The 14,274-nt window shown below is 47.6% G+C and overlaps 1 protein-coding gene across 1 annotated transcript; it reads right to left on the minus strand.

Annotated features, from left to right (window-relative positions):
- Positions 1 to 295: 295 nt before the first annotated feature.
- On the minus strand, positions 296 to 4,109 carry CRNN (cornulin). Its single transcript, XM_063105832.1, has 3 exons — positions 3,972 to 4,109; positions 932 to 2,782; positions 296 to 763 (listed from the first exon to the last, which is right to left on the minus strand). The coding sequence occupies exons 1-3, from the start codon at positions 4,107 to 4,109 to the stop codon at positions 296 to 298; spliced, it is 2,457 nt and encodes an 818-aa protein (XP_062961902.1).
- Between the last annotated feature and the right edge of the window lie 10,165 nt (positions 4,110 to 14,274).

The raw sequence follows: 14,274 nt of genomic DNA on the forward strand, positions 1-14,274 counted from the left end.
GAGATAAAAGTGGCTCTGAAAACTTCCACAAGCTGAGGAGAATTCAGCACAAAGGGGTGACTATCTCCATATTTTCCCACTCCTGAGAGGGTCTGCACAGTAAAGCAGGTGAAAGAGAGGAATTTAAGATACAAAACACCTTGCAGAAATGATGTCATTAACAAAAACCTAAGTGGGAAGCACCATGATTAAGAGCTAGTGTCCAGAGACATGCCAGCTGGACTGGCCAGGGTGGGACAAGCCAACCCCTCTCCAGGCATCTCCTTCTGGTACTGTGCATTGGAGTCAGGAGGAGTTATGGCTTGTTACTTTTGAAGTAGGAGTACAGCCCCCTAGCTGTGATGGCTCGCTTGCCTTCCAGCTGGGCTGTGGCCTGGCCCTGTGCTGAAGGAACTCTGGTGTGCAGGCTGCCCTGGCCCTGCCTTTGGATCACTGTCTCCCTTGTGTGTTCATCAACCCACTCCTGGCCAATCACCCTGGGCTCCCTCTCTTCCTGTCCTCCTGCCACACTGCTGCTTTGATGAGTGCTGCTCCAGTTCTGTCTTCCTGTCTCAGTGCATGCCCCAGTCTGGGCCTGTCCTCCCAGCACTGTCTCTCCTGCCTTGTAGTTTCTCACTTGTGTCCATCTTTCACCACTGCATGACTGTGTCTGTGTCTGTCCCTGTTCTCTAACCCCTACATGGCTTGTAGTCTGGCTTCTGTCCTGCTCCACAGTCTGGGAGTGAGACCCTGCCTGTGTCTGAATGTGTCCACCTGTTACAACCTGGCTGGTCTGGCTCCTGTCTGGACTGTGGGTCGCAGGCTCTCTGGTCTGGCCACAGGTGGACTCCCATGTCTGGGAGCTGGTATTTCCTGTCTGATGGCTCCTGTCCTGCTCCACGGTCTGGTAGTGAGACCCTGCCTGTGTCTGAATGTGTCCACCTGTCATAACCTGGCTGGTTTGGCTCCTGTCTTGACTGTGGGTCTCAGGCCCTCTGGTCTGGCCAATGGTGGACTCCCGTGTCTGGGCGCTGGTGTTTCCTGTCTGATGGCTCCTGTCCTGCTCCACGGTCTGGAAGTGTGACCCTGCCTGTTTGTGAATGTGTCCTCCTGTCACAACCTGGCTGGTCTGGCTCCTGTCTTGACTGTAGGTCTCAGGCCCTCTGGTCTGGCCAATGGTGGACTCCCGTGTCTGGGTGCTGGTGTTTCCTGTCTGATGGCTCCTGTCCTGCTCCACGGTCTGGAAGTGTGACCCTGCCTGTGTCTGAATGTGTCCTCCTGTCACAACCTGGCTGGTCTGGCTCCTGTCTTGACCGTGGGTCTCAGGCCCTCTGGTCTGGCCACAGGTGGATTCCCATGTCTGGGTGCTGGTTTTTCCTGTCTGATGGCTCCTGTCCTGCTCTGTGGTCTGGAAGTGTGACCCTGCCTGCTTGTGAATGTGTCCTCCTGTCACAACCTGGCTGGTTTGGCTCCTGTCTTGACTGTGGGTCTCAGGCCCTCTGGTCTGGCCAATGGTGGACTCCCGTGTCTGGGTGCTGCTGTTTCCTGTCTGATGGCTCCTGTCCTGCTCCACGGTCTGGAAGTGTGACCCTGCCTGTGTCTGAATGTGTCCTCCTGTCACAACCTGGCTGGTTTGGCTCCTGTCTTGACTGTGGGTCTCAGGCCTTCTGGTCTGGCCACAGGTGGATTCCCGTGTCTGGGTGCTGGTGTTTCCTGTCTGATGGCTCCTGTCTTGCTCCGTGGTCTGAAAGTGTGACCCTGCCTGTGTCTGAATGTGTCCGCCTGTCACGACCTGGCTGGTCTGGCTCCTGTCCTGACCATGGGTCTCAGGCCCTCTGGTCTGGCCACAGGTGGACTCCCGTGCCTGGGTGCTGGTGTTTCCTGTCTGATGGCTCCTGTCCTGCTCTGCAGTCTGGTAGTGAGACCCTGCCTGTGTCTGAATGTGTCCACCTGTTACGACTTGGCTGGTCTGGCTCCTGTCTTGACTGTGAGTCTCAGGCCCTCTGGTCTGGCCAATGGTTGACTCCCGTGTCTGGGTTCTGGTGTTTCCTGTCTGATGGCTCCTGTCCTGCTCCATGGTCTGGGAGTATGACCCTGCCTGTGTCTGAATGTGTCCACCTGTCACGACCTGGCTGGTCTGGCTCCTGTCTTGACTGTGGGTCTCAGGCACTCTGGTCTGGCCAATGGTGGACTCCCGTGTCTGGGTGCTGGTGTTTCCTGTCTGATGACTCTTGTCCTGGGATTGAGTTCCAGTTGCAGTCATGGTCTCACCTGTCTGGTGGGCTCTGTCCTGTTCCCTGGCCTGTGACTGTCTCTCTGACTTCCTCTCTCTGGTCTGATAACTCCTTTCTTCTCTTACCCTCTGGGTCTGCTCCACATGCCCCCTGGTTTGTGTCTGCTGGCTTGCACTCTCCTGTCTCTGAGACTCAGCCTGCCTACCATGGCTACTGACCTGAGTGGAGGTGATGTCCTGACCCTGGGTCTGAGCCCCAGCCCTGCCCTGCCCTCTGGAAGCCTGCTCACTCTGTCCACAGCTGCTCCCCTCCTGATGCTGCCTTTTCCCAACCCTTCCCACTTCAGTGCCACTTCTCTGCCCCTCCCCCAGCTCTTGCAAGGCCCCAGGGTGGCAAATTCCAGCCTCTTGAGATCCACAAGCTCCCTCAGAACTCTCACTGAGTGTCTTGAAACAGGCCTGGGCAACTTTAAACACCAAGACCAAGAATTCCTTGAATTCCACAGTCCCTGTGTCATCTTCATCCAGCAGGTGCAGGACTTCATCTACAGTGGCTGGATCGTGGGGTTTCTGGGGAGAAGATGAGGCTAAGTCAGCATCCCTCCCTGGAGGAGGACGTGTTAGGCCAGTTCCACTCAGCTTCCAGGCTTCCTACCCGCTGGAGCCTGGGATCCAACCCCCTCAGATCCTACCACACTCCATATACATACTGCTATAGCAGCATTAACACTTAATTGCCTTTACAAACATTTTTCAGTCCTATCTCTCTTGCTCCAGGGTAGGAAGCACCTTGTTTGTATCCTCTATGTCTGGCACAGTTTCTGGCCTACAGGAGAATTGGATTTTGATTTATTGAAGAATGAATAAATGGTTGAGGTCATAATGCAACTGTCTGGACTCTAGGGTTGATTCTTTGGGCTATCCTTGGCACCTTGCCCTTGGCCCTGAGGCTGAAATTTCTTCAGCAAGCCCAATACAAAGAGGCATCCCATGGGGATTCTATGAGATCCTCACCAGAGGCTGAGATGTTTGCCCAAGATAGGGTCAGGAGGTGGGGGTCCAGTGGGACTATAGGGCTGCCCTGAGCATGTAGAGGCAGCATCCTGCTGCGCCCACACATGTTTGTCCCCAAGACCTTCATCCTCCTGGCTGCTTTAGATTCAAACCAAAGGCAGGAGAGAGCATCAAGGCCCTGGTTCTGGGTTGCTGGGTAGATGGTGCGGTGGGGTGAGGGTCCCAGAATCTCCCGCAGCTGTTAACAACATATTCTCCAAGGCATCATTTCTGATGTGATCAGTCAGCTAATATTTTTGAGTACCTGCTTTGTGCAAGGCACAGAGCTATGCTTTTAATGAATAGTTATTAATGGATGATCAAATTTTAGATAGACATGGGAAATGTTTACTGTATCAAATTTAAGAAGCATCAGAAAGCAGCAATTATTTCATTTCTAGAGCATTCCAAAGCTCTGCTCCCCCCTGAGCTGTTCCTTTAGCTTTTTTTCTTTTTCTTTTTTTTTTTTCCTTTGTCTTCAAGTTAAAATTAATTAAAACCAAAGTATTTTCTCCAAGGACCGGGGCCTGTCAACTCCCATGACCATCTCTTGTTCCTTCATCTTCTGCCTTCACAACTGCCATCAATACCCACAGGCCTGGACCTAGCTGCTGCTTCTTCAGATTCCCCAGGCAGAGCCTCTGCAGGCAAATAGGGTTTTACTTTCCCGTTACGCCCCCTTCCCACCTGGGTCAGCACATCATACCACAATGACATCAGCAAACTCATGCTCCAACAGTCTTTTCAGCTCCCCGCGAGTGAGCACTGAGCAGCTGCCCTCTGTCCCGGCGTAGCGCCCAAAGGCCTCGATGATCCCGTTAATGTTTCGCAGTAACTGAGGCATCTTTGAAGTCAAGCTGGAAAAAGATGAAAAGCCCCCTTGGGGGCTCCATAATCGACCTCACCTGTTTCCTTGGGAGCACCTCTGCTTCTCAGTCCTTTTTCTTGCATGTTCAGCTCTGCTTTTGTTCTCTATCTTCCTTCGTCCTTCCCTACATGATGTATTTTATGTATGGGGAGGAGGAGCACTCAGTGATTAGAGGCGGGCTTCTGACTCAGGATTTAAATGCCAGCCCTACCGCTGACCTGTCATGTGAGCTGGGCCAAATTGCTTTCCCTCTCCATGACTCAATTTGCTTACTGTGAATGAGGCAAATAGTAGTACTTAGTTTATAGGATTATTGTGAAGATTTAAAGAGATAATTTATAAAAAGCACTTGGCAGATGCCTGGCTTATACTAAGTGCTAGCTATTAAATACCATTATGATGTTGTTATGCACATATACACGTGTATAATTTGTGTACTTCTATATGCACTCTATTGCTCACAAAGCACTTTCCTGTGCATCATCTCATAATCCTCATTATCTCCACTTTTGTATAGGTGAGGAAACAAGGAAGTTAGGTGATTTGGGCAAGGCCACATGGCTTTTAAGTGACCAAGAAATCCTAGAACCCATCTCTCTGTAACCCAAACGCAATGGGCTTTCTAGAATGTACCTTTTGGACAGGGTTCATTTGCCTACCACAGGGCATTAGGACCCCACTGGGAACACCAGGCAGTAAGTACACATGTAAGTCAACCCCTGTCTTGGGTGGGAGCCAAGCAGGAACTCCAGGGGCATAACTCTGTCCTTTCTTGCTTCCTTTTGGGAAGGCGTTCAGGATGAGCCTGGGCTACCATCTATCGGGAGTCCTGAGGAGAATGGTGCCTTCTCTGGGTGGGAGGCCTTCCACTTCTGAGAGTCCAAGTTTCACTGCATGTGACCTCTGTCTTCAGCCCTGGGACCTGTCAGGAAGGTCAGCTTGCCCAATAGGCATTTGGCTCCATCAAGCCCAAGTGCTGGTGACCTAGGAGGGATGGTTCCCAATCGAAGGGAGAGATTTTCTTTTTCATTAGCTAGGAATCTGGAGGTAGGTTGAGGTGAGGCGTGGGTGTGGCTGGATGGGCAAGAGGCATAGAGACTTGGAGATGCATTAGGCAGAAGCCTTGGAGAGACCAGAAGGAGGAAATGGTATCAATGATGACAAAGTTCAAATGCAAGGGTGGGGGGTGGAGGGGTGGCTGGCCAGTTAGTTCAGATGGTTAGAGTGTGGTGTTGATAATACCAAGGTCAAGGGTTTGGATGCCTGCACTGGCCAGCTGCCAACAAGAACAAGAACAAAATGCAAGGGGAGATAGAAGCCTGCAGCAGCTGGAAAACCAGGGCCGGGACCTCAGAGATGGAAAGGAGAAGAGCAGGGGAAGAGGAAAACATGGTTACAGAAATGAGAGAGCAAAGGAAGGAAGAAAACTTGGGTACTAGAAACAGCAGGTCAGTGTATCCAGAAGGATTCAAAACGTTACAACCCCAAGGTGGGTTGCTCAGGGGGTACCCTTTCACTGACTGGTAGACAATAATTTCAGGCAGACTTTTCTCTCCTGTGTACATCAAGATACAAAACTCAGAATATTGTTCTTCAGCATAGATGAAAGTAGTATTATTTTTAACCATGTGGCAGACTTTAACCACTGACCTATAAGTAGTAAAAATGATAAGATGACCTTTCAATTACACTTCAGATTCCTTAGAAGAAATCTACAAGTTCATATTGCCTAAATATCACCCTGGGGTCAGGGAGGGGAGTCATGTAAGCCCCTTCCTCTGTGAGATGGTTTGACCTCATTGTCTGGCTTGGCAGAAGTAAACTGATTCTGATCCCACAGATTCTGAGCACTGCAAAGAAGCTTCCAGAGGCTTAAGGACGATATCTTTGCTGATCCAGGAAGGCACATGGGTGGCTGTTTCTGCTGCCCAGACAGTCTCCCAGTGAGAGGAGCTGCTGCCAGGCTAGCCTCAGAGTAGGAGAGGGAAGCCTGATTGCTTCAGGAGAGCATCATTTCCCAATGTGGTCTCACTCCTGGTTTGCCTGAGGCCCAATCAGAGAGGACACTTTCTGCCCACAGCCAGCACTGATGGATGTGCAGCCCATATCTGACTGCCCTGGTTTTATGAGCACAGATCACCAAGTCACTGAGGATGAGAAATAGTTTCCTCAAGAGGGGACTTACCTAATGCCCGGATGGGATGAGACAAGTGGCTGTTAGCTGCTGTGGAGAGTGAAGTACCAGGTCAGCAAGACGAGAACCTTTTATAGGGGATCTAATCGAGGCTCATGTCTCAGACAAGACGTCCCCACCCTACAGGAAGGCTTGATTCATACAAGGTTCAGCACAGCCCAGCCCCACCTCCTCTCTTCTCTGTTTTACCTGCAGACATGTGGCTATGTTGGGTTAATTAGCAGGCCCCTCCTGCCACATTTGGTGCCATCTTCAGTTGAGTCTGTCCACTCAGGATAGGGAGGTTCCTTTCCAGTTTAATGGGTTCAGCAGTGCTCTGCACAGGCCGAAGTTCCTGGTGAATGTTCTTTGTCTCCATGAGCCTGCAAAGTCATGGGACTCTTCTTCCTTTTCTATACAAACATTCAAGAACATCTCCGTCTAATGAGTTATCCTTCTCAAAGTGTCCACTTTGGGAGGCTCACATGTTTTTCTGGTGATGTTGCTATTACTTAGAACATTTTTTGAATTCTTGTTTTAGAGTTGCCTTTCATACTTAGTTTATGAGACACAAGAAAGCCAGTCTCATTTCTTTATAGTTGGGTGTCATTTTTTATTAAAGCAAAAAGGTTAATACCTCTCCAGCCCCATGCTTTGGGTAGGTAGCATTTTACAGCTGGTGAGAGAAGAGGCTTAACATGATCATGTGCAACCTCCTCTTTGCAAAGACAGGAACTCAACTGGTTGACTAGTCAGCAAATATTTGTGGAAAACTCGCTCCATTTCAGACATAGTCTGAGGCCCTAAAGATACACTGTTGAATAAGACAGCAGTAGTTTCAACTCTCCCGGAGTTTAAAACCTGTCTGTCCTAGGGGAAAGGCCCCGAGAGGTTAACGATAATGGTATTCACCATTTCATTTCATTTTCATTACCATCTCATTTTGTATGATCCCTATGACAATCCTCTGAGATGGTGTGGCTAAGCCCCTTTTATAAATGAGGATCCTGAGAAATCCTTGGAGACGTGGCCACTCAGTGAAGAAAGAATGGAGCTGGACTCGAGCCCCTTAGACTCTAGGCCCAGGTTCTCTCTATCATGACACACTGCCGCCCATGCTTCTCTCAATGACGTTCAACACTTTACAAACATCAAATTTACCCTCAATGCATGAAGAGCCACTATCATGGAGGATGCTGAGAAGGAAGCATTATGAGCTCTGAAGCCAAGCCCCAAAGGGGGCTCCTAAGTGCCACTTTTGCAGGAAGTCTACGTAGCTTCTCTAGTGACTCTGGATGGGGAAAGCCATATTTGCCATTCTCATCCTGCATACTCACATCTGCATGAAGCAGACAGGAAAGGAAATGACAGTCAGGATGGGAAGTCACAGTAAGGGCCTTGGTTGCAGCGACTGGCATTTGAGGGCAGCCCTGCAGTGACAGAACAAGCTTCTGCATATCAGGGTCACAGAGCACTGGGTGAGCTGCAGACTGCAGGAGGACAGGAGGTGGGCTTTGTGGTTGGGGAGTGGAGAGTAGCTGGCTCCAGTCCTGGGGTGGGGAGCTGGCCAGAGCAGAGCAGAATAGAGGTCCAAACTTTGGGATCAAGAGAGGGCTGAGGTTGCTATAGTAACTGATTAGAGTTAGGAGAAGGTCATATGAGAGGGGAAGTTGGGGAACGAATGAGAGTCCAGTGGATTAGACATTCCTTTGTGGGCGGTGTTCTAAGTTTTTATCTGAAGGGGATTAAAACTTCCAGAAAGACTTGAGAACTAAGGGAAAGTAAGTTGGGGAGGTAACAAGCCAGGGGCTTTATCTATGAGGTAACTATGAGGGTGGGTATTATTATACCCAATTTACAGATGAAGAAACTGAGGCACAGGGAGGTTAAGTAAACTACCCAAAGTCACGTACCTAGAAAGTGGTGGACCTGAATTTGAACCTATGTCTGCCTGCTCTCAAAGCCTATGTACTTACATGTGCCTGGGGCAGGACTGAGCCTGTGGGTGGGGCTAGCCTCGAGGTGCTGAGGCACCTGTAGAAGTAGAGGTAAATGAGGTGTGTGTGCTGGGTGAGGGGAGGTTGGCTGAAGCATGTGGGTGAGACTGGGGAAGATGAGGAGGTGGGAGAGATTAGGACTGACAGGCTCTAATTGAGTGTGCAAATTTGTTAGTTCATAAAGTTTGTGAAGAGTTGTTATAAATTAGTGACTTTCTTAGTAGTTAAATTTTATGAGTATGCAGAGGCCAGAGAGGCCACGTGCCTGGTCAGAAGTTGTCAAACTCGTCCTCTGCTCACTCTGCCCTGGAGTAAACAGAAATATCTAAAAGCAACAGAAACTCATTTTTGCACTTTGATTTTTTTTCTTATACACTTACTCAAAAATTCTTTACTGACCACTACTTTATTTCTGTTTGCTACACTTAATGGGCTACAAATGAAGAATGAGATCTGCTTTCCAGGAAACCAGTCTAATTTGGCAAACAGCCCATATGCACCAAAAGTAACCATTTAAAAATGGAAGACAGAATTTCATAAAATACTAGATAGAAAATATAGTGAAATACCACAAGGTCTGGGGTAAAGAATCAGTGCTCATGAACATGAGAGAGATCAGGGTCTATGTTAGCAACACCTCTCTGCCTATGCTGGTGTTGGTTTGCTGGTTTTATTTTACTTTATTTTATTTGCTAGTACTGAGTGTTTACTGTGTCCAGACACTGTGCTAAGAGCTTGCACACATCATTCCGTTTAACTTTCTCAACAACCCCATGGTAGCAAAGGTATTATTTCAGTTTTGCAGATGAAGAAACTATCATTTAAATAACTAACCTAACTTTCCAAAGACAGAAGATAAAAAGTAAAGGCAGAATTTGAACTCAAACCTGTTTCACTTCAGAGGCCCATCCCTTAACCCCTCTGCCCTGGTTTTTGGCTGAGTTTCTTAAATTTGAAGTATGGACAATTCCCTATGGCTTAAACCCAGCTCAGTGTGGTGAGTTCCAGCTCAACCAATAAATGAACTAGCTGTGGGACCACAGAGGATAATGAGTAGGGCAAGTTCCCAAATCCAGAGGTCCTGTGTGATGTAAGGGGAAAGGCCTGAGGAAAGAATCTCTCTTCATACTGATCCCCCAACCCCCTTCAATGGCAAAATCCAGAATGTTTGGCAAAAGCACCTATAAGTTCAGCCCAGGAGAACAGCTGGGCTTTCATGGAGGTGGCACCTTCCCTTGGTGTCTCTCCTGCCCTACATTATGGTCATCATCTCCTGACTACCCCAAACTTTGTCCCAAAGAAGAACGTGCTTATATACACAGAAAAACTAAGAGGCCAAGGTACACTGCTTTGAGGGCTAGATGTCATCTAAGTGTCTCTTCCAACGCAGCTTCATCAGTATTTACTGTCAGGTCCTCATTGGTTGGTAGATGAGGGAAACAGGGAGATACCAGGGTAAGCCCCCTGGCTCCTCTTGGGTCAGGTGGCAGGTGACTGCTGACCTTGACATAGCTTGTCTGGCCTTTTGAATTTCTGTCATTACAGTGACAGCCACAAATCCAGCCTTTAAAGTAGCCTGCTCACCAGACACCTTCAGCTTTACCCAGGATTACACAATGGTGATATGGGACAGGGGCCTGACAGTGGGGGTGGCTAGAGGGTGGCCATTCATATCTCCCCCCAAAAAATAGCAGATGGGAAAATTCCATGATGCTGGGCTTCACTTTTAGGAAAGAACAAAAAGAAGCCCAAAAATCAGAGAGCTGTTCTTTGGAGTTGCTTGGATGCTGAGAAAGTTTGCTGGTACCTGTTGTCCACACACATTGACTGAAAGATTGGGGTGATTGGGGCATTGTTTTTGGAGAGAAAAAGAATAGTGAACTGTTCTGGGCCTCCTTATCCTCTCTCTGTTCCAACTGGAGCCTCTTCTCCCAAAGTCCCCCCCTCCCCCCAATATAGTCCTTGGTCAGAGCATGCTGGGAGCCCAGGTGCTCAAGTTCAGCCCCAGAAATGGCAGGAAGGATTAAGCAGATACCAGAGACTTTCCTGTTGACACAGTTTACAGTGATTTACTGAGTATGTATGAGACCTTCTGGACCTAATCCCTAATCTGACAGGTTGTATTGGCCCCATTGTTTTTCTGAGCTCTGATCCAGAGAGGGACTGCGTGACTGACATGATCATCAGCATTCTTGATTTGGCCAGCAAAGCTAGAATCTGCCGTTTTTTCAGGGACTCTGAATATCCCAGATCTAGGTGTCAAAGCTGTAATCAGAGCTCCTAGAACAAGCAACCTGGAAGGTTCCAACCCTCTTCCCATTGGGAAAAGAAGAAAGATCACGGCAGGAGCAGTGCGGGGAGAGGGAGCTCTTTGCTTTCCTACTTCACCAGTGCTCCATCTCAGAACTCTACAAGATGCTGGTGCTGCCAAAGGTTTTTGATTTAAATGTAGTGGGAGCAGACTTATTTCCCACTATGTCCTTTTTTCTAGCATAATCTCTTGTCAATAGTATGTACCTATCATTTCCCACAAATCTCCAGCTCATCCTGCCTTCCTGCCTTCCTGCCAGTCCTTCCTCCTGCCTTGAATGCTTCCTCTCCATCTCTTCCATACAAATGCCCTCCACCCATTCAAAACAACTCAAATATCAATACCTCCATAATATATTTCCAGATTATCCCAGCCAGATGAGATTTCTCCTAAACAGCTTCCTCCCAATACTCATTTGTTGGTGCATCCTTTACAGCATTTGTTTTGCTCTACCATCATTATCATTGCTTGTTTGTTTGCTTAATTGTCCTTTCTAGATTATACCCCTTTTTGAGAACGAGGCTGGTTTGCAGTAAATGTGTGATGACTTCATATGGAAGCCCTGTCCATCTTTCAGGAGAGCATGGCTTTCTCCTAAAAACATGAGGGCTGGGTGACGTGTCACTGAAACCAAGGACTGACACCACATTTCCACCTCACTAGAGCTGCTGGTCTTAATCCCTGTGCTTGCCAGGATAGAGTGAGATTCTGAGGCCAAAAGGGGCCAAATTGAGAAAAAACTCCCAAAGTAGCTCTAAGTCCTGGATTTGTGCTGGTTTTAACCCTACAGACCTGTCAGTGCTGGTCTCCACTAGGGTTGGTCAGCTGTTACCTATTTCCTCCTCCATTGATCAAGGAAACTGTTCCTCCCAGGGTGGTATCCAGGATTAAAAGGTGATGACAGGGTGTTCTGAGCAAACTGAATAACAAAGGAACACCAAGGATGTGCAAAGGTGAAAGGCTTTAAGTAGGGAGTTACTTACTTTGAGGCTTGGAAACACATTCCTATTTAATGCACGGAGAGGTTGAGGTGCTGAGCACAGAGGGCCTCTGAGGTTGTTCCGGAGGCCACTGGCTATTGGAAAATTTACAAATTCATGATCTTCAGATAACCTTGATGAAGCCAGTATTGGGAAGACAAGAGGGCACACAGGCCTTGTTCAGATGCTCAGGAGTGGGGAGACCAACACAGCTCCACTATGTAACTGGCTACATGGCTATCTTAACCTATCTGAGCCTCAATTACCTTATCTGTAAAATCGTGATAAACTTTGCTTATACCACAAGGTCATTATGCGATTAAAAAGACACCCTAGGTGTGAAAGTGCATTGTAAACTGATGAACCTTAGGGGTATTATTGTTGTTGATATTTTAAGTAGTAGTAGTGAGTAGTCCTTTTGAATACAAAGGAATGTTCACAAAATTAATATTCAAATGGATCGCTCATTCTATCTTTAAAGAAACATTATCTATAAAAACCAAATAGCACACACCTTGGAAAATTCAAAAGTAGAAATTTGAAAAAGCAGTGAGTGATTATTCACTAACAAATATATTTTTATTTTTCTCCAGAAGGATTTGTCACGGACTTCCTTCGATTGTCTTTGTATCCGTTTATATACCATTACTATTTCAGAACAAAGGAGTATAAAGCCAACGTTAGGAGCCATTATTTGCACATCAATCAGAAGTGAAATGATAGTTATCTATGAAAGAAAGAAATGTATTCAGCTTACCAACTTTTGTGTTGCAAAGAGCTACTCACAGACTTTCAGAGAGCCTGCCTCTAGTTATGGGCACTTAGAGCTGCTGTGGAGCTCTGCAAGGCAGTGACTGATCGTCTGGATGCCCAGTCCTCCCATCTGAGTTCTAAGAATCTGCTCTCAACCTCCTGATTCCTCAGTCGAAGGTTTTGGGAGCTTGGTAGCCTTTGCAATTATGTGAGGGTTCCACAAATTCATGTGCCTGTCAACCATTGCTGCATATGATATCTGGCACGTATGCGTGCTATTGTTTTTCAAATATATGCTGCTGAAGTGGCAGCAGTGGCCAAGACAGAGGTCATTTTTCTCCATGCACCAGCATGGGCCTGACTTCTGGGTCTGAGTCACTGAACATCAAGGGGAGCTGGTCACAGGCTTGGCCTAGAAGGCTGGATGGTGGCAGTGCTGGCCTCTCAGGAGCAGTTACAGAAGCCAAAATAACCAGCTAAACCTTCACTCATGACTTAGGAGCAAACTTCAGGTGAAATGGATGTCCTGACCACGGGCATTAGAAGACACTGTGGAGGAGGAGGTGATGAGTCCACTGGGGTCTGGAAAAGACCCAGTTAGTCCAGTAGGATCAGTTCATTTACTGATGAAGAGACTGAGGCCCAGCTTGATGCTCAACAACTGTCGACTGTGCACTAACTGTGTGCCAGCCACTGTGCTGAGGTGATTTCCCATACACGGACACCTTTACTTCTCACAGCTTGGGAGGTTCTTCTTCTTATTCCCATATTTCACAGGAGGGACCTGAGTTTTGAAGATGCAAAATGACATGACCAAATTCACACTGACAGTTTTGGACGGAGATGGGACTGGAGCTATGATGTTTTATTTGGCTCAGTGGGCTTCTTACTTTATGCATTTGACTCTGTGGTGGGTCAGGGAGCAGCTGGGGAGTATGAATGCCTTGAATGGTAGGTAAAGTGTTTTTGACAACACGCAGGCCTCTTCCACAGTCCCCTGAGCTGCATGGGAACAAGTACCTAGGTGGGAGGTCACAGTGAGGAACATCGGCATGGGTCAGGTTGGTACCGGGAGGGCAAATTGTCAGAAGGAGCTCTTCTAGGTGGGGTGTGGTGTCCTGAGGAATCACATGACATAACACATGACTGCCAATTTTAACCTCTTCCTTTGATGTTACCAGCCCAAGAACTTGGGGCCTCCCTCCTTGCTTTCCCGTTGTTCTCTTCTTAGCCTGTCCTTGGGTGGTCGTGACCTTTTTGTTGTTGTTTTTGTTCAAATAGAAACTGAGGGTATTGCAGTTCAGCTGACCTCAGGATATATCCTGGCTCCCCCACTTATGAGCTCAGTGACTTAGGATAAATCCCTTAACTTCTCTGAGCATTGGCCTCTTTGAAAAATGGAGCTTACATAATACCTTTTTCTTCATGGCTGGTGTGTAGATTAAATAAAATAATGAGTCTTTCCCTGTCCAAGTAGGCTCTCAATAGACACATCTCACTAGATGTATGATGCCAATCATGAAGACGGGGAGAACACTGATGGTCAAAGAATACCAGCTATTCAGAGATGGGCTCAAAGTTCTTGCATAAGAAGACTTGAGATGATGAAACAGAAAAACTCGAAGATCCTATGGTCATGAGGGAGGTTTTCTAATGTAACATGGTTGAATAGTGAGTGTGTGTGTGTGTGAGTGTTCATCTGTAGGAGACAAATTTCCTTAAGTTTCAACATGTATTTCTCTGTTCAGTACCAAAGTAGGACCAGAAGTAGGTTGAGTCACAGTTGATGAAAATTCTGAACTTTTGACTGCAAATGGAAAGACAAAAAATTCTCTGTTATTTCTATAAAAGCTATGGCACAAGGCTTTGAATATCTGGGGGTATGTTGACATGGTTGACGAAGAGCTAGAATCACAGAAGAAGGAAA

Source organism: Cynocephalus volans, chromosome 8 (genome assembly GCF_027409185.1).
Source record: "Cynocephalus volans isolate mCynVol1 chromosome 8, mCynVol1.pri, whole genome shotgun sequence".
Lineage (NCBI taxonomy): Eukaryota > Metazoa > Chordata > Mammalia > Dermoptera > Cynocephalidae > Cynocephalus > Cynocephalus volans.

Bases quoted from the DNA above. Each gene is read 5' to 3' on its own strand.
- CRNN (XM_063105832.1), bottom strand. From the start codon at position 4,109: ATGCCTCAGTTACTGCGAAACATTAACGGGATCATCGAGGCCTTTGGG. The intron at 2,783-3,971 runs GTATGATGTGCT...TCTTCTCCCCAG, and splicing joins AGTTTGCTGATGTCATTGTG to AAACCCCACGATCCAGCCAC. The intron at 764-931 runs GTTATGACAGGT...CAGACCAGCCAG, and splicing joins ACAGGAGCCAAACCAGCCAG to GTTGTAACAGGTGGACACAT.